At 40.5% G+C, this 19,129-nt stretch overlaps 1 protein-coding gene across 1 annotated transcript in view; it reads left to right on the top strand.

Moving 5' to 3' along the window:
• LIMCH1 (LIM and calponin homology domains 1) overlaps positions 1 to 19,129 on the top strand; it is a 111,792-nt gene that overhangs the window by 61,365 nt on the left and 31,298 nt on the right. Inside the window, exons 11-19 of the mRNA XM_029963001.1 lie at positions 976 to 1,320; positions 2,018 to 2,341; positions 2,907 to 3,137; positions 4,127 to 4,375; positions 5,358 to 5,393; positions 9,853 to 9,979; positions 12,694 to 12,848; positions 13,033 to 13,432; positions 16,680 to 16,901. Of these exons, the coding sequence (XP_029818861.1) occupies positions 976 to 1,320; positions 2,018 to 2,341; positions 2,907 to 3,137; positions 4,127 to 4,375; positions 5,358 to 5,393; positions 9,853 to 9,979; positions 12,694 to 12,848; positions 13,033 to 13,432; positions 16,680 to 16,901 (2,089 nt within the window). The remainder of the gene's footprint in view (positions 1 to 975; positions 1,321 to 2,017; positions 2,342 to 2,906; positions 3,138 to 4,126; positions 4,376 to 5,357; positions 5,394 to 9,852; positions 9,980 to 12,693; positions 12,849 to 13,032; positions 13,433 to 16,679; positions 16,902 to 19,129) is intronic.

Below are 19,129 nucleotides of genomic sequence, written 5' to 3' on the forward strand. Positions count from 1 at the left end.
AGCACTACACTCCTAACCAAGCTGTCTTCAGGACTTGGGGCATTACACCTTGGGGTATTACCTGAGGATCTGCATCTCTTTGCCTACAGTTTTTGAGACATGAGCTGATACATCAGCATAGCATTATGCTCCACTGCTGGGTAAATAGAAACAGCACTGTTTCTCACTGCAGCAAGGCTTTTAGGAGCCTCATTGTATGGTGTATGTATGCTCTTGTTGTAAACAAAACCTCTGCTAAGGGAGCCAGTATAAAGCAGTTATTCTAAGCTATTTCCCCATGGAGATGGACTATAAGATAGGCAGGTGATTTGTGACTCCAGTAAGAAAGGATAACAATTCCTAGCCTTCCTGTTTAGGTGCATGCCATTTTCCAATTAAAGGTGACCATCTGTCCTGGTATTCTTCTAAGAATGTGGTTACTGTATGTAATTTTAGCTCTAATACAATGAAAACTCAATCGTTCTTTCATCCTAATGATATTAGTAGTCTCTCCATTACTTTTGAGGTGATTTATTTAAATCAAGATTTAGTCCCCTTGCTTTAGGGTAAGTAAATTGCCCTTGCTAGTGCTCTCATGCCACTGTAAGTCCTCCATGCCAGAGTGAGTTCTGGTGCTGTGCAGTCATGTATAGTGTGTGGCCTGGGTCTGTGTGAGCAGATAAGGGAACTCTGGCTTTTTAAGGTTTTTTAAGGCTTTTTTAAGCATGTACTAGAAGAAACTGAGTTTGGAATGGGCCATATGCTACGTTCCTTGCCCTTAGGAAGAGCTTCTGTGGGTGTGCTCCCAGAGTTTCCCCCACAAGTCTGCAGTATCTTTGGATTTTATCTGTCGTTTGGGCCTCAGTATGCCACAGCTGTTTGTACCTGGGTTTTTGAATTTTAAAATAAAACCCATCAAAACCTTAGAAGCATTTAATTTGTTTACTTCTGAGGTTCTCATGTTGGGGGCATTCTTTTATTCCTCCTTACGACCAGTGAAGAAGATTTCAAATGTCCCAGCAACACTCTGCCGCCAGCTGATACCACGGTGAAAGCAGTAGCCCATGATGATTTTGCTGTCCGCAAAACCAAAGCAAACAAAAAAGCTGGTAACCCCAAGCAGAAGTTCGTGCATTTTGGGCCAGTAACTGAGATTGATCAACAGAAATGGGACAGGCTTGTTATTGGCAGAGCTTCATCTAAAATCGGAACAGAAGAGGAAAGCAAGAAGGACTATGTGGAGAGTCACTCTGGTGTTGAAAACTCTCCTTCAGCCACTGTTGTCAGTCTTGGGTTTGCTGAACACAGCGATGAAGTATCTGAGCCAGACAATGCGTCCAGGTATTTGGTGTGGCTTAGGAAGTGCTGCTGAGCTGGAAATGAGACCTGTTCTTGCCAGATGCTGATCTGCATGGGAGTGAACTGCAGCATAGACTTAGAGCTGTTTATGTGCACAGCCTTGTTCAGAAGTCATCTGATGTCTTCACAGTACCTTAACATGTTTAGGGTTGTGTAAAACAATGCTGCAGAAAGGTCTTCTGAGCACTTGCTCAAAATTTCTGGTGGGTAGTGACATCCCTGGTATCTCAGGGTCTGAGCTATTGTTTGTGCTTTTTCTGCTGCTTGAGTTCCAGCAGCTTTGCTGGAATTCTGCCTGCTTTCAGCACATAAGGAATTTGTCGTTCAGCTTGGTGGCTTTGCTGATCTTCAAAAAAAACTTTTTTCAAACCTGATGGATTTACTTTCTTTTTGAAGAAGGTGTATTGCTGCTCTGAGTTTCTGGCATTTATCTGGAGAAGAATTACAGCTCTGAGTCATTAACACATTAACAGATCTTATATTTCTTTGACTTTAATTACTTAGTCTGTGGCCGTAAAAAGAATTTTGAACGAATGCTTTTAGTAAGTAATTCATTCAGTTAATTTTGTGTGTTTATAAAAACATTTGCAAACTGAGTTGGAGGACTCCTTTTCTTACCTTTCATTTGACCTGAGAATGTTTTTTCTGTTCTCACCCCTCTTCTCATTCTGATCACTAGTGAGGTGGTCAAGTCAGGTATAGATGACTCTTGCAGGAGAATTGCATCAGCTGTACTGTCTTCTGACATCGTCTCTGAAAAACAAACCCTATGCAGTTTGAGCAAACAGCAAGAAAGCACCGAGGAAGAATGCCACAGGCATGTACCAGATATTGAGAGAGATGATATGTTGGTTAGAAGGATGGGAACTTTTCAGAGGCGTACCACTAGCTCCGTTCCCATATGTTGTCGTACTCTGTCAGTAGCTCCTCATGTGCTGCAGCAGCAGCAAGAGGAGACAGTAGCTCATGAGAAGGATTTGAAGACTCCGCAGGAAGGAGAAAGGTCAGAGAACAGAAGCAGATCCCTCTGAGCTTCATGCCTGGTTTGTGTGTGGTGTTAGCTTGGATCGGTCAGCAGTGTTGTTCCATTCTTCTCGTGGCCTTTAAAGATGCGTTTTACTCATTCGTCATGGCATGTGTTCTGTTTTATGAAACTACTTGCAAGTATGTATTCTATGAACATAAAACAGTCTATTTTCTTTCATAATATTTAAGTACTACAGTTGTTAATTGCCATTCAGCATGAAAACAGTCTTTCATCTTTTGGGGGGATTTCTTTTGCAATCCATGGTGCTTCGTCTAGGTTTTTATGCCAGCTTCCAAGTGACTAATTCATCTCATAGATTTTTATGCAATTCCCAACTTCTAACGAATCACCTAAGTAAGTGTGGGGTTCAGCATCGTTTCTTCTTGTTCTCACTCCCTGTGCTGTAGCTAAAGATACCTAGTTTGCCTAGTTGTCCATCACTCAACTTTGTTTTGAGTAACAGCACGCCACATTGCCTGAGCAGCCACTTGCTTAGAAGTGAGCATTATCATGGAACAGTGTCACTTGTCTCTCTGAGCAGTACTGTAACACGAGAAGAGAGCCAAGAACAGCTTGAAATCCCTCAGCTGCAGAGCGATGGAACAGAAAACATGAAATATCCAGACCCACAAAGAGATGACATGTTGGCTAGAAGAACTGGAGCTTTTCTAAAACAGCCTGGGCCCAATGTTAAACAATTCCTTCCCATGCCATTTTCAAAGCATCAGAATAAGCAGGGCACAACTACAGAACTTGAGAAGAAAATGACGAGGTAAGAAAGTTGTGCTTTTCTCTGTCTCTTGTAGCTGTTTGTCAGGATCTCTGTGGGCTGTTTGTCAGGATCTCTTGATCTGGAAGGTTTGCTGGTGTCCAGCAGTGGTTTTCCATGCTTGCTCTCAGTTCTGTGCCATTTCTTTCTGCTCAGAAGGCAACAATACAGAGTTTCTGGCCCTTTTAGTAGAGCCCTGTAGAGACTCAGAGCAGAGCTCTACCAGATGCAAAATTCTAACAGTGTGTGGAAGCAGGTATACATAACAATTACATTTGCACTACATTTGCAGAGGTTTCTGGTAAAATATGAGGTAGTCATTACAAATGTTTCCAACTAGAAATAGAGATGCTGGATATAGTAGGTTAGATGCTTGTGAATGGCCTAAGTGGTGCCAGTTAGATTTCCGAACAGGAAACCTAGAGATCCCGAGATCCCTCCTGATAATGCTCCGTGTTTTTCTAAGCACCTTTGTTCAGATGTTTGAGGCTGTGTGGGGAAGCTGCCAGTTGAAGCCTCTGAACAGAGTTATCGTTGGATGGTTGAGCCACATGCAAACAAGAGTGGAAAGGTGTTTGCTCATCAACCTCTTCAAAGTACACGAGAAGAAGGATATGCATGCACCTGGATGAAAAACTAGCATATGGCTCAGCCAGGAGAAAAAACCTGTCATCTACCATAGAATTCAACAGTGGTTTGGTGTTGAAAAGACATTAAATCGAATCGCTTAATTAAAATATGGACTCAATACTTTAATCTTCTGCGGTGTCCCAGGCAGTTTATTTTCTGACTTAGAGGAATGTTATGAGTATTTGACTCTATTAAAATTGTGTTTTCTGCACCTGCCTCACCTAGTTTGTCACCTGTCAGCTATTTGGGTTTTTACCGGGGGTTTTTTTGTTAACTTACTGTTATGCTTTTCATTATGTATGTGTGATTTTTCAAATGTTGCTTAATGCATCCCTTTGCACTACCACCTTTGGCTCACTCAGGCCTGAAAAATGTCCACAAGTCTGCATTAATATCTCTGAAAAACCTGCAATACAACTGCCGCAAGAACAGCAGCAAGGGCAGGAAAAAGACAGTCTCCCTCCTACAGGACAAGATGAGATTATTTGTACAGCCCAAGTGGGCGAAAATGGCCATAATGAAGTCCACCTTGGTCAAACGTCTAAGCTTCGGGAGGTTCCTGAGGAAAACAAGATGGAAACACTGTCATCCAAGGATGAACATCTGCAAATGTGAGCTTTCTGGTGTGAATCACGCCGTTTGTATGCCCCTGTGTGCACACTTCAGAATTCTGATTGTGCATTGCCTGGTGTGTTTTCAGTCCAGACTAAAACACTGTGTGACAGTAATACACGTTTTAGAAACAAATAGAATGGTTGTGTAATGCATTTCCTTCTGAATTTCTTTAAATATTTAATTGAAAGGTAAGTGAAAGGAATATTTATTACAGTATAAATGTTGAATTGCAAAAAGAATTTATGAATAGGAGAGGCTAAAATGGACTCTGCTTACTGAGAGATGTTCATCCTATTTCTCCATGATTAGAAATGTTGCAGTGTTGACTTTTGAATGTGGTGTTCTTTTATGATAAGTCCCAGATATAAATATGTGGTTTGCACAGCTCTAAACAAGACCATCACTTTAGTGAATGACACTTGCTTCTGTATTACCAGTAACTTTTTTCAGCAACACCCCTCTACCCCAAGGGAAAAAAATCAACCAACCAACCAAGCAAACAAACAGAACAAAAAACCCAAAAACAACGAAAAGGAAAAGGAAATCATGTGACTCACTTTCTGACTGTAATAATTGACTCCTTCATGCTTCAGTAATGGTGATTCTGAGCACTGCTTTGGAACATAACCATTACGTTTCATCTCCATTTATCACATGTATGGCATTTAATGTAACTGTTAATATGTTGTCTGTTTTCAATAACTATTTTCTACACACATTTTAGGTATACTTCAGCAGATTTTTATAATGGGGGGCATTAGTATGGGTTTAGGGAGGGATGGGTGGCGTTCTCATGTAGTTTAAACCTCCAGATGATCAGGTAAGTCTTGTTTGCTGAATACATAATCCCTAAACAGCATGATTCTGTTTTGGTCAGATTTACTAGTGCAAGTGACAGTTGCACAAATTGTATGGGTCCAGTTGCAATTACTACTTAATGTGTTTATCCACGATCTAATTTTATATTTGGTCTTGTAGATTCGGCCCCAGAACTGCTGTGTCTGATGACGCAGAGTAAGTTGTCTTGTGTTCACAAGATTTTGTTTTAAACAACTTACACTGCATGCTCTCCCATCTTTCTACTAATTTAAAATGCAGTTGATGCCTCCTTATTATTTTGCAGTGTTTTGGCAAATAAATTTTTCAGAACGCACTGAAAAATGGAATGTAATATGGCTTACATTGCAGTTAAAAATAATTTTTATATAAAGGCCCATAAAAACTAAGCATAATACTAATGTCCAGCTGTTGCTTGAAGTATTGTTTCTTCTTTTTTTTATTTTCTCTTGGTTTTCTTCTGAATTTCCATTGCCTCTAATCAACTACAGGTAAAGGGATTTGGGTTGAATCTGGATGTTGAATCAAAAAATGAAGTAAGACCAGGAAGGGGAAGAAAAAAAGAAATCCCAAAGCAAAATAAAATCTATTGTGATCTTCAGAATAATTACCAGAAAAATGCATATTTAGCTGATCCTTTATTCTCTTAAAAACTTTATATTGAATACCTTATAGGTTAAGTTTAATTTAGTAATGTACTAAACTTCATTTTTAAGCACTTCACCTCAATGTTTTACTTTTGACAGGAGTAGAAGTGACATTTATTACACTCAAAAATTTTAACTGTGTGTATATGCATGTAAACTGTAGTACAGAATAGTATGCAATGTCATTTAGAAAGTTCTGTGAAATTATTAGCTATTTTTACAAAGTGCTGGCATTTAGAAGCAAACAAATGTTTGAGAACTACCCAAGTAAAAATAATGAACTAATCAACCCACATAATAACGTCCGTAATATCCTTCTTCTGTTCACAGAAATGCACGTGACCTTCTCTGTCTCCCAGATTAAATCCCCAAATAGAAACAGCATAAAGAGTTGTGGGGGTTTTATCATGAGTATATAGGGGTTTTATCATGAGTATATGCAGAGACTCATGTAATTTTTCACCCTTTTTTCTAATGATAATGCTTAGAATCATGAACTGAATGCTCTTTACAAGTTCTGTAATACCTTTATGCTGAGCAAAGCCTGTGTCCTCTGACCACAGAGTAAATATGAACATTTTCAAGCAGCAGAAATCTGTCCAATCAAATGAAGGGATGAGACAAACAAAGCAAAGTAACACAGAAGTGTTATACTTAACAATGGGGACTTTCCTGCCATTTCAGAAAACCTACTTGTGTGATTGATTTTTTCATTTTTGCATGTCTGTATTAAATGCAAACATGAGAGAAGGTACATGGAGATGCCTTCAAAGGCATTGCAATGGGGTTGGTGGTATAATGGGAGAATAGCAAAGATTTTGTTTTAAAGGGCAAAACAATAAATGTTCAAACCTCATTGTCACCCTTTCCAGATGTGCCACAGTTTACAGAGGAACTGTTTTCCTAAACTGTCTTTGAAGTTCTTATAAATGCAAAATTGTGTTTTTCCATCTGAAGACAAAGTACTTATGAAGAATCTAATAAAACTTGGCTCTCAAGTAGAAGAAATAAATTGAACTGACATTTAAAATACTTCCAAAATGTTTGTCAAGTCTCCATTGAAAACTGCAGCTTAAATTCAGTCTTAGACTAGATGCACTTTATTCCAGCAGCAAAACTAGGAGCTGCAGTATTAGACTGACAAAGTTCCCTTACCTGGTGAGGAGGACACTAGATGTTGTCATCAGCCCTTGTCTGTCTCAGGGTCCAGAATAATCTAAATACTGAATTCCTTGAGAATTTTTTTATCCAACACTTGTTCAGACCTGATAAAAAAAATAAAAGGATTTGCTGCATGATATCACTGACAAGAACAACTGTAATTTGTGAGAATAAAGCAGTATAACTTTAAAATCCCAACATCTCAAAAATCTAGCTCTTCAAAATACACTGTTGGTCTGTACAGTGTTTTTTTCCAGATCATTGTTAGAATGTCAGGTCTGGTACACTGGTCAGCAGAAAGGCCTCTTGCTTCTAGGCAGAGTTTATATACAATCTCCAGAGCTGTGCAAATGGCAGAAAATTAATAAACTCTAATTTGGTGCAGTTACATCTTCCCTGTCTACTTGAGTGCTGTGTGCCTGATGGTCCAGCGCACAGTTAAAGGAAGGAGTCAATCTAGTTCTGTTCATACAGGTATTAGTGATGATCTGGAGCCATTTGTAGTTTATACAAGAAAGAAATAGGATGAAATTATATGGGACTCATCGTGAAAATGTCTTTTGGCGTTTTGGCCTCTCTGATTGTTTTCTAAGGATGAACTTGTCAAGCAGAGAAGTTGATGTAGACATTTCAGTTGGCTACCGTGTCCCTTCTAACTATAACAATTCTACTCCTCTTAACAATTCTAGAAGTGACCGTAGCAATAATCCAAGCATATGTCTTTGTACTTCTTCTAAGCCTTTACTTACAAGAAAACATTTAACCCTTAATGACACACCAAGCCCATGTACTCAGGAAAGTAGGTTGCTCTCCTTAATTGTTACTACATGTTGGTCAGAGCAGAGCACAGTGCTTTGAGAGGTGACTTCTTCAGATTGCTCTCTTGGGAAGATACTGTTGAGGCATGTTGGTGCAGAGTTGATGTTTGAACCAACCTGGTTGCTTGTCCATGGCAATGAAGGCCCAGCAGCGGGAGGTGACACCTGGAGTATGAAGTGTATGTGGGGTCGTAGTGTGTATTTTGACTCCTGGCCAAGGCTGAAGCCTTTTCCAGAGTACCTTTTTTATTGCATTGTTAATAGCCATAAAACCTTTTGCTGTCTCTGTGCACCCTGTGAGACCTGAATGAATTCAGGGAATGTATACTAGCCTTTCATTAGGACATCTGGGGACTCCTGCTAGAAAATATTTTTATTCTTTCATCCCAAATGGCAGAGGGTGAGCACTCGTGCACTCTACTAGCACCAGTTGCCATCATTTAAGGTCTTATGTTTTCTTCTACTGCATGTGAATGAAAAATTCTCTGACACAAGGAAAAGGTACAGGAGAGGAGCTACGCAACCAGTTTGACCCAGTAGGCACAAGGTGGCAAATACTGAACACTAAAGGCTTTTCTTAGTGTGAGTTTCAAAAGCTGGAATAAAACCTGTAAGAGTGACTTTATTGCAAGTTATGCATCTCCCAACCTACCTCACCAAATATGAATACCTCCAAAATATGACTGATATTTAAATGTTCTTAGTAGGTGATATGCCTTTAGTTTTAAAAACAGCAAAGCTACCCATCTCTTTAGATTATGTTATTTAGGAGTGCTCCAATCCCATCCTGAACAATGCAATCCTTAAACTACCCACAGAAAAACCCAAATTAGTGTACTCCTCAGCACTCTGTTTAAAGGGTGAAGCACAGTAATACATTAACTTCACTGTTGATCATTAAAGGCAATATTCTGTTCTTCATTTCTTAGTAAATTCCTCCTGAATAGGATGGGATCTGTGCATGTCCTTTTCCATCCACTGTCCAGACCTTTCAAGTTTTCCCTTGAGAGTGGCATTCCCATCTTTGCTTGCCTGAATACAAATGTTGGCTCAAAAAATATATGCACAGCTTTCCGTGTCTATTCACTTCGGTAACTGTGGACACAGTCACCTACAATTTTATCTTCATTGGGTGCTCCTCCTGCCAGTTGGCTCATTGGCTCACCTAAAGCTACAGGTGATCATTTGAGGACTGCTGTGAAATCACTTCATGTGGAACTGCATGGCTTTCTTTTAACTTTTTTTTGCTTTGAATGGCACAACTGAGGTCGTTTTACTAATAATAGGTAGTAGTAAGCACATAACTTTTGTGTGAAGATCTTTATATAATACAAAGTGATGTATATCAAACCATAACCTTTTTTTTCCTTTAATTCTCCAAAGGTCAGGGACAGAAACAAACTTTTTTGTCCTGAACGTCATCTTTTCCTTGTTAGGTTAGCTGTACTGATGAGTTGGTGCTGATAGCATTGGATTTCTTTGAGGCAGGGAGGGGAGAAAGTACCATACAGTTTGAACTGTGTGTACTTCTCTGGGCAGGCTCTCCCTGGTTTTGCAGCAATAGCATTTAGCCAGCCATGCTCCCACTGACACACTTCTCAAGCCTCTCTTATTTTACATTGAAATGGAAACTTCTGTCTGTGTTGTTAATTGGAGGGGTCTTGAAAACTCACTGGGCACAGATCTTCAGGAAGTAAAATGTTCTGAATGATAGAATGATTTTTAAAAGAGCTATTGATGGAAGTGTAACATTAGTAACACTTAGTGAGAGACAAAGTTGCAGTCAACTAACAAAATCAAGAGAAAGTTGAAGATTATAATGCCTGAAGTACTGTGTGGGAGCCACAAGAATGCTAACAGGTCTTTCTAGGGGACTACTGCTTTTGGGAGCTTCATAACAGTGCACGTGGCTGATTCTGCTGTAGCACCCTCATGTGGCTTGAGCTCTTGCAATCTGAAGGAATATAAGCCTCCAAATAGCACTACACTTGTTGTTTTCCCTTTCTTTAGGAGTATGAGCATGTTTGACATGAGATGCGAAGAAGAAGCTGTGACTCAGCCTCATAGCAAAGCTCGCCATGAGAAACTGCAGAATATACACAACCAGCTGAAAGAGGACGAGACCAGATGGCAAGATGTGAGTATACAACATGGCAATGCTGGCAGGCACCGAGGACAACTTGCTAAATCTACAGTTGCTGTTTGATGCTTCACATAATCAGCAGTGCTTTTTTTTCCCTCAGTGTATTGTTGCTAAAAGCTTAGAAGTTCATAATTTGATGTAAATTACAGAATACATCATCTTCTGGTGCCTCTGCCTTTGCACCAGGTATTTTGCTTTTTTTAAAAAAACTAATTAAACTTTGATTAGGTAAAAATGAAGGCAGAACAACTTCTGAGTGCTGCCTTCTCTAACTTTTCTAATTAGTAAATGTCTAAAGTGACAAAATACAAGACTAGGTAAGACAGTGAATAAATAGGTTGGACTTGTCTTTAATAAATTAGCATAGATACAGAAAATGCTAATGTTTTCCAACTTGTCCGAGCAAACGAATTACCCTTCCAGTTAGCTACACCCTGCCTGGGGGCTTTCCAAACCCTCTTCCCTTGATGCATTTCTGTAAACTGTCTTGGCATTTGTTAAATTGGCAAGGACAGAAAATCATCATATGCAGGTAAGTTAGTATCAGGAGTTGTAGTTTCAATTCTGTTCATTCCTGAAGACTGATTTTACATGAGGCATTTTGGACATTTTTTTTAATTACAAAAAAACCCACAACAAAAAGCACATCGCTTCAAGTATGGTAGTTCCCCATTACAAGGACAGCTACTGTGAAACACCTCAGAGAGGTTTTGGGTAGAAAATTCAAGGAAAAGTGAAAAAAAAAGTATGTACAGCTAAGAAGTAACTTTTTGTAGTAGAACAACAAAGGACTTCGGCTGAAAAGTCTCTCTGTGTGGGAAGCCATGGTTTCCCAGCAGAGATAAGAATGAGTCCAAAGGCATTCAAGAAGTTTGAGAACTTAGTGTTGAATTGAAAATCGTCTGAGGTAAAGGGCCTAAGTATTCCAGGCCCTCAGCACCTTCTACACTGAACTAAAAGTTTTGAAGAGGTACTGAAAATGCCTTTATTGGAATGTCCTTGGCATGTTGAGGGCTTTATAGAGACAACAGCTCTTTCATAGTCTGATATTTTTATGTGCCTGTGCTGTTATTTGCCAACAATTAACAGTTTCAGGGCTTTTTTTAATTATTGTTATTGTAAAGCACCAGGAGTGGAAAAGATAAGCATGTCTGGGTTTTAATTACAAAAAAAGGAGGAAGGGTTATGTTACAAAATTTCCTAATGAAAAACTAATTTTCAAACAACAGGCAGTAGTGGGGGTAGCTGAATAAAGAAGTGCTTTGGTGCTTCAATGAGAATAATTAGTAACTGAGGAAAATGAAAGGCCTATGTTACATGAAGGGGATTATACACTGATATATAGGTCATGTGAAGAAATACTTTAATGAGCATTCCCTTAAGCGTAACATCAATAATGTGTGCTTTTAAGATAAATTAAAAGTGACAAGGTTTGTTCCTGGTTTTAATAAAATAAGTTGTGCTTGCAGTACCTTCTGCTGTTTACCAATAAAAATGCAATTAAAGTATTTGGAAAACCATGTAATTAAATAGCCTTTGAATTGAGTATGTATACTGAATATCTGTGTTTTACTAAAACCAGAATTTATTAGAGTGTATGAAATATAATCTGTATAGTAATCTCCTGATGGTGTACAGTTAATGACAATGTGCCCGTACAGTTTCCTACAAAGTTATTTTTCTTTGCAGAAGTGCTGCAGTGGTTATTTTTTACATGTAAAACTTTGTTCCTTTAATAGTTGGCTGCAAAGTAATTTTATAGCTTAGGAGACTTCTTTACTGTAATACTTGTACTATGAAGAAGATCTTGCTCCTATACCTTCCAGGATTTGTGAATTCATAACCGAAGCAGGATGCAAGACATAGGGGCCCATAACAGATATTTGCCATGACTCTGGTTTAGTGTCAGGCTAGTTTTTCAGCCTGACCGGAATCAGTCAATCTACTGCACAATTTCAGGCAGGCAGGTTCCAAAAAGCGTAAGTTTGTTACTTCAACAAGGACCTCTCTCTATAGCTGAATACAGAGCATAGGCTTTTTGCTCTGTCGCAGGTGTGAGCCACTTGGGTCGCTAACCTGTGTTGCTCACATCTGGATCCAAAATATTGCAGAGTGCCCATGAGGAAGAATTTAAATTTGGATGCTGCACTGGATTTTTCTATCAAAAAACCTTATCGTGGGTCAACCATGCTTGCATGTAGTTGACTGATAGCATGGACACAGTACAGAACTATCAGCTCTCCAAGGCAGACTATCAGTGCCATTGTAGCTCATGGTGAAACAACATCCATTCTTCCAATGACACCTGCCTCCCATATATCTGATTATTAAAATTCTTCACCAAACATAATTTTTCTACTTAATGTTCTTGCGGGATTGGCTTTTGTCCCTAATGTTGGCACAAGTGAAAATGAGTGCCCTGACTTTTCCTTTTAGGCCAAATTTCCTGCCAGAAATAAAGTAAATCAGTGAAGCTATGAAATCCTTACTGCATCCTGCTATTCGGAGAAAAATCAGTCAGGCAACATTTTCATTTTATGGTGTAGTCTCCTTTTCTCATTAAAATAAACATCGATGCTTGCAGGTGGTGAGAGCCTGGTCCACAGCAAGAACAAGCATTGCAAAGTGGCTGATTGGGTTCATTGTTGTCTGGGACCAGTTTTTAGCTATTTGAGGTTCTGCATTCAGGAGCCTTCCTTCTCTCACAGGACCTGGCTCGGTGGAAGAGTCGTCGAAGGAGCGCTTCACAGGATTTGATAAAAAAGGAAGCTGAGAGAAAGAAAATGGAAAGATTATTGTCTGGAGACGGAACGAACGAGCGCAGAAAAAGCATCAAAACCTACCGAGAAATTGTGGAAGAGAAGTATGTTGTTTTACTGAGGTGTAGTGGTATATCTCAAAATACCATGTGCTCCATAGGTAACTGTGGGCAGCTGTGCCTGCAGGCCTGAGGGAGGGAGGGAAGGATGTTGTTGGAGCAGAGGAAATAGGTGTGATTTTCAGTGTTAATTTTAATGCAATGGTCTCTTGTGTTGTCTCCCTTGCAGAGAGAGAAGAGAGCGGGAGCTTCATGAGGCATACAAGAATGCAAAGACACAGGAGGAGGCTGAGAGCATCCTCCAGCAGTACATTGAAAGATTCACTATCAGTGAAGCTGTCCTTGAGCGTTTGCAGATGCCAAAAATTCTGGAAAGAAGCCATTCAGTGGAGCCAAATTCCCCACTGAAAGACCCAAATCCTCTGAGATATTTAAGGCAACAGTCACTTCCTGCTCCAAAATTCACTGCCACCATTGAAGCAACCATTGTTCCCACCACTGAACTAGAGCCCAGTGGTTCGACGGGATGCACATCTCCCAGCAAAAGCACCCCCAAGGCTGTGCCTATGCTGACACCCAAGCCTTACTCACAACCCAAAAATACACAGGAAGTTTTAAAGAACTTTAAGGTAGGATACATCACACTCCCCCGAGTCAATCAGGAGGCAGAGATCCTAATTAAATAATCTGAACATATGAATGTTTATTGTAATTAACTGGAAAAGAGTTGCAGCACTCCGATGTTATAAAACTCAGCTTCGTGCTCTGTGCTGCCTGGTTCAGTGATCTCTTCTTCGTTACCAGTCTGCTTAGAAACTTGACCTGTTCGGACTGCACTGGTCATTTTTCCTCAGGCTTAATTTGGTTGGGGAAAGGAGGACTTCAAGAAAAAAGCAAGCCATTTCCTCAGATTTTGTAAAAGAGTATGTGGTCATGTTTTTTGTTTTTAAACAACATGTAAGGGGTGGGGAGTGTGGAGGCCCTGACTTTTGAAGCAAGATCTGAACTGACTTTTGCGTTAGGGATCTGATTTTTGCCATGCCCAAACAAGCTTGTCCCATTCAGCCGAGTCATAAGCCTTGGGAACACTGAAGTATGCCTGTATTCAGTACAAAGTGTCCCTACTCCTGCACAGTCAAGAGCCAGCTTCCCATAGATAATCTCTGTCTTAAACATGCTTCTCACAAGGGATGAATGGGGAGAGCTGCTTCACCGGTGTAAAGAGAGGGTTTAGGTTGTCCATGCAGGTTTAGGGAAACAGATTGATACTGGGGCAGCAGAGTAACTGGAGACTGATGGTGAGAGAAGGGGAGTGGCTGCACTGAATTGCTAGAACTGTGCTGAAATTATGGGAATAAAAGAAGTGAGAACTTGAATGAAAGCAGGGCTGCTGGGAATAAGAAGCCAGCTATGAGATTTGTGGGAGAAGAGGATAGGAGAAGAAACTGAAGCCAGGATATGGAATGTGAGGAGCGTATCTTTGGACTGGGTGGTTGTGGAGAATTGGAGTAAGATACTGAACCAATGATGGAGAAAGCAAAGAACTGGGATGTGTTAGAGAGAACAGACCAGAATAAGTCAAGTTTGAAAATGTCTGCTGTTCACAGTGCCTGTACCAGAACTGGAGTTTACCCAAGTCTCGTTGGGTAGCCATGTTGTGAGCAGCATATAGGCATGGGTGCCCCCAGCCTGTAGAATTTGGATTCCCTTGCTGATACTTTGCTAGTGATATTCAAGGATCCCTGAAGCCCAGTAGCATTGCTACCATGTATATTCAGGTTGTTTACTTTTTAAAAAATAAGTCAGATAGTGAAAAAAATGTGTTGTGGTGTCTGTCCCACCTCTTGTGGAAACCACACCCCACCCCCACCATGTTTCCTAGTTGAAGTGTGAAACTGGTAATTCCTGTTTCTCCTATACCTCAGTTGGTATGCCCCTAGAGTTTACCTTTTAGACATCAGTGAATTTTGAATCTTTGGGTTTTTTCTGATCCCTGACACTTTTTTCCTCAGAACACGAAGATATGTGTGTGTATCACTGTCATGTTATTGTATATATAATTCACATAAGTTGGGAGAAACTAATCCATTGATGCTTCTACCCCCACCAACCACCACTAAAAATCTGTCTGGAGCTTGTTCACATGATGTGGAAGAATGTGATTTGTCTCAGTAGGAATTACTCCCTGGCACATATAGCTGTAGCATTATTTTCCCTTGAAACACTAGTCTGTCGATGATTCTTGGCTCTGGTGACAATGTGTTGACTTCCTCCAGATCAGAGGGAAGGAGTATGTTTGTTTAACTCTGCAGCCAGGGCATCTGTCCTGATCATTCAAACATTTCGTTTTCCTCCTTAATGTAAATAAAGAAATGTCTTAGTCTAAACAGAGACACTGAAATGGATGGTGTGGCCTGCCAGTGTTTTCCTGGCTCTTTTATTTCTGTGATCTTTCATAACCTGCCTCTCTAGTAGATAATCCAGCACACAGTCCCAGAAGACTTGGGGCTCAGTATCTGCTCACTCTTGTGTTTGGAAATAAACCCTAAGAGAGGTACTATGTTAAGTGAATGATAGCAATGAGGAAAGGGAGGGAACCTTTTCATCTGAAAAACAGTCAGAAGAGGCACAACAGCTTGTGGAGCTGATTGCGCAAGGTGCTACTGCCTTCACCTCCTCACACATCTGGCAGAACTGAGGATGCCCATCAGCATGGAGATGGCCCCTTAGTTAATCATGCTCATTGAGAACAGGCCTCTGGATGCATATGTACAAGAAGTCAATGGGAGGAGTGCGCCCTCAGCTTGGTACTGATGGTATATACTAAGTTGGAGTGCCGCTCTTGAAGTATCCAAGCTGTTTACTCAATAAGTAGGGAAAGATTGCTGTGCACAGAGTAACAAAGCCCTCCTCACAAGACTATAAACATCTGTGCTGTAGCTAAGCAGGAGCAGTGTGGTGGTACTGATACCTGGTCCACTCCTGGTCTCTCTCCACCTGGGTCCTCTTACAGTGAATGGCCAATGAGTTCTTTGTAGCAAGACTTTTTTCTTCTACAAACAGCCCTCTAAACTGAAGGAATTCTTTACATGCCACCTCCATTCAGGAATTACGAAGTATTAAAGTCTGAGAAGAAACTGTATTACTGCAGAGGAAGAAGCCAAAGCATATTTTGTATTTTCTTCCTTGCTTAGGGGTTCCTTAGTGAGAATATATGGCCACCAAGGAGCTAGCTTGAACCTGAAAAAAAAGGTGGTTAAACTCCTTCTGTGCTCTCCTTTTCGAGGAGGTTGCCCAAAGTCAATTTATTTTATCACCTCATGGAGAGGGTGGAATGTCCATTTTCATTTGTTGGTGCTTTGTTTCTCTATTGTGAACAATAAAGAAACAAGTGGATAAACTCTGCTGCTCCTGACCCTTCAAAGTTCACATGACAGTGCTTCAGAAAGCACAGTCTACTAATACTGTGATGAGGTCACTGGGGTACAGAAGCAGTTCATTAGCATAACCTGCTTGCATGAAGCAGTGCAAAGCCCAGCAGTTTTGTCTACATTTAACATAAAACTTTCGATTTTTGGAAAAAATCCTTTGATCTGTGCACACAAAGGGTGTCTGTATGTTTCTGGGAGAATGGAATGTGGAAAACCAGGAAATCCAGAAAAATTATTACTTTGTTCCTGTATTTTGTTTATGACCACCCTAGGGTCATAGGGTCTTCTTCTGTTTTGGCCCATTGAATGAAATGTGTGCTTAGCTCCCTCCTTCACTGATAACACAGACTGTATTAATGATTATAATATGATGTTGAAGTCCTAATTTCCTAAAATCCTTTTAATGCTATTTGCCTGAGCATATTTATTTAACTGTGTTCTGCAGGTAGATGGAAAAGTCAGCATGAATGGAGAAAATGTCAACGGCACAGAAGAGAAGGATAAAGAGTGTTCAACAGTAATATTTACTCCTTCGCCAAGCAGATCTCTGAAATTTGATGGAGTAGCCAGAGGGGACAGGCCCCCAGTAGAGTTGAAGAAGGACCCCCCAAGTGTTGAGCTCAGTTTACAGAGGCCTGCCACTCAGAGTGTGCACAAAGAGCCAACAGTAAGACCAACACGAACAAACCAGCCTTACTTTCTTTGCCAGTTTTCTGTCTCATGATGTATTTAATCACGAACTAATGATACCCGAGTGCTTATGTTTGCCTTATTTCAAGAGGGTGTGCCCAGATCAGGAAAAAAAACAAAAACCAAAATCCTTTGTAAATTAAAGGCTTCTTCCTTTTGTATGTGGGTAGAGAAATAGGAGGGTAAGATTCAAAACACTTTTTGCAGCCAGCTTTTCTTCTTTTATTCTTTTTTTTTTTTTTGGGACATCATTCAGCTGGTAAACATGCTTTAAATGTCCTAGACCAAGGAGAAATTGATTTAGTGTCCCAGCCATTGTGCAGGTTTATTCCACACTTCTCCAAATGTAAGCTGATTAGATCAGCAACATAACTGGACTGTGTGAACCATTATAATTAGTCTCAGTTTTCAATTTTCAAAGAAGAGGATGTGGATGTGCTGGCAGTTTTGAACATTTGGTTTTCATTCCCCTCTCAGAAATATTAGAAAAGCGGATAAGCTATTGAAATGCTCAGAGGGGCCAACGTGCTTCTTAACTGCCTTATCAGAGAAACAAATTAATTTTACCTTTTCATCTTTCTCTCCCCCTCTTCCCCAGAGAAAAAGGCAGGAGTAAAACTAGAGCATATCACAGCAGGCATCTAGATGCTACAAAACTGTAATGAAAGTAGATAGTAAAAACAAAACAAGAAATAAGGGCAGGATTGCAAATAAAACATTTAAAAGGGTTGCAAACAACTGACAGGAGAGGGAATTCTCACCATGTTTTTCTGTGTAACAACAAAGAGAATTGGAGATGTGGTGAGAGTTGGAGTATGATAATTTTTTTCTTTCATCTCAGATTTCATCCAAGCATTGGCCAAATGGATAACAGGGAGCAGACAGGGGTCTGTCCTGGCACGTGATGGTTCATTCATGAGAAAGGGTTTGTGCCTTACTCCCCTGCTTAATGCCAGTCTCTAGCAACGGGCAACCAAAGCATGGAGCCTGCAGCAATCATGGGAACTGGGGTGTGCTGTGAGCACAGAGTTGATCCTGTGAAAGGGAACTGGTATAGAGTTAAGTGAATGATTTGCAGGGAAGGCAGAGTTGGGGCTGCCCCTTTCAGAACAATTTGGCTGTGAGGGAAAAGCCAGGTAAGCATTGCATGTCATATGGAAAAGCAGATAATGGGAGTATTTGGAGAATAGAGAAGAACCTCAGCTTACTGAAGATTAGAAGCACAATGACAATCAGAAAAGTAGCCAGTTGAAAGTGCTACTGTCTCCTTTTTTAGGATTTCCAGGCCTAATTAGAGTTATGAGGAAATTCAGCAACAGAAGCCACTGTTCTTGAGTGTACTCATATCTGCTTGGTGTTACCTCATCCTTTCTATAGCTTTGAGGATGATAAGGCCAGTTGAACACAGATTTTTGTATGTCTGATTTCTGCTTCCAGTTCTTAGCCCTTGTGGTGATATTGGCAAAGGAGGCAAAGAGTTTTCTTCCTCAGATTCCTTGTGAGACTTGACATTTGCAAAATAGCTCCTGGTTTGTAAGCTTGAGTGCACTTAATGATGAAACCTTCAAGAGAGAATGAGTGTGCACTCAAATGGTGCTATTGACAAAGTGTCTCTGCTCTAACTACAGATTTTATATCATTAGCTTCATGATTCCATCAATAATGTGACTGGGTAGTGCACATCATTATACTTACTCCTGGCGCTTCATCTTCAAGCAAAGGTATGTGTGTTAAGCATGTCTAGGACAGAGCAAGGACAGCAGACTGCTTTCAGGGGGATCTTCCATGGGAAAACAAGTTGGAATGCACCAAGCATGATGAGGGAAAGGAGGAGACCTGCCTGTGACTGGAAGGGAATTGCGCAGCCTAAAATAAGATTTCAGGTTTTGTTCCTTCTAGATGTTTACTTCTCTTTGCCCAGATGCTTCTTGTTAATTTTCCAGGTCTCAATGCCTCAGACTAAGGCATGGGCAGTAATTTAGCTGTTGAGCATATAGTAGGGCCCTGATTTGTGGATGGAAAGGCCTTAGATGTCAGGTTACAGAGATGAGGTATGGGACTGGTGCTTGGCTTCTTCACTGTGTATGCTGGGACACAGACCAGCACTGCTATAGGCAGCTTGATATAGATGTCATTGGTCTGGGCCCTTATCTGCAAGAGTCGGGCAGCTACACTGGACTCACTTCACTCAGCCTTCTCCCTGTG

The sequence above is a fragment of the Manacus vitellinus genome, unplaced genomic scaffold (genome assembly GCF_001715985.3).
Source record: "Manacus vitellinus isolate BGI_N305 unplaced genomic scaffold, ASM171598v3 scaffold_0_pilon, whole genome shotgun sequence".
Taxonomy (NCBI): domain Eukaryota; kingdom Metazoa; phylum Chordata; class Aves; order Passeriformes; family Pipridae; genus Manacus; species Manacus vitellinus.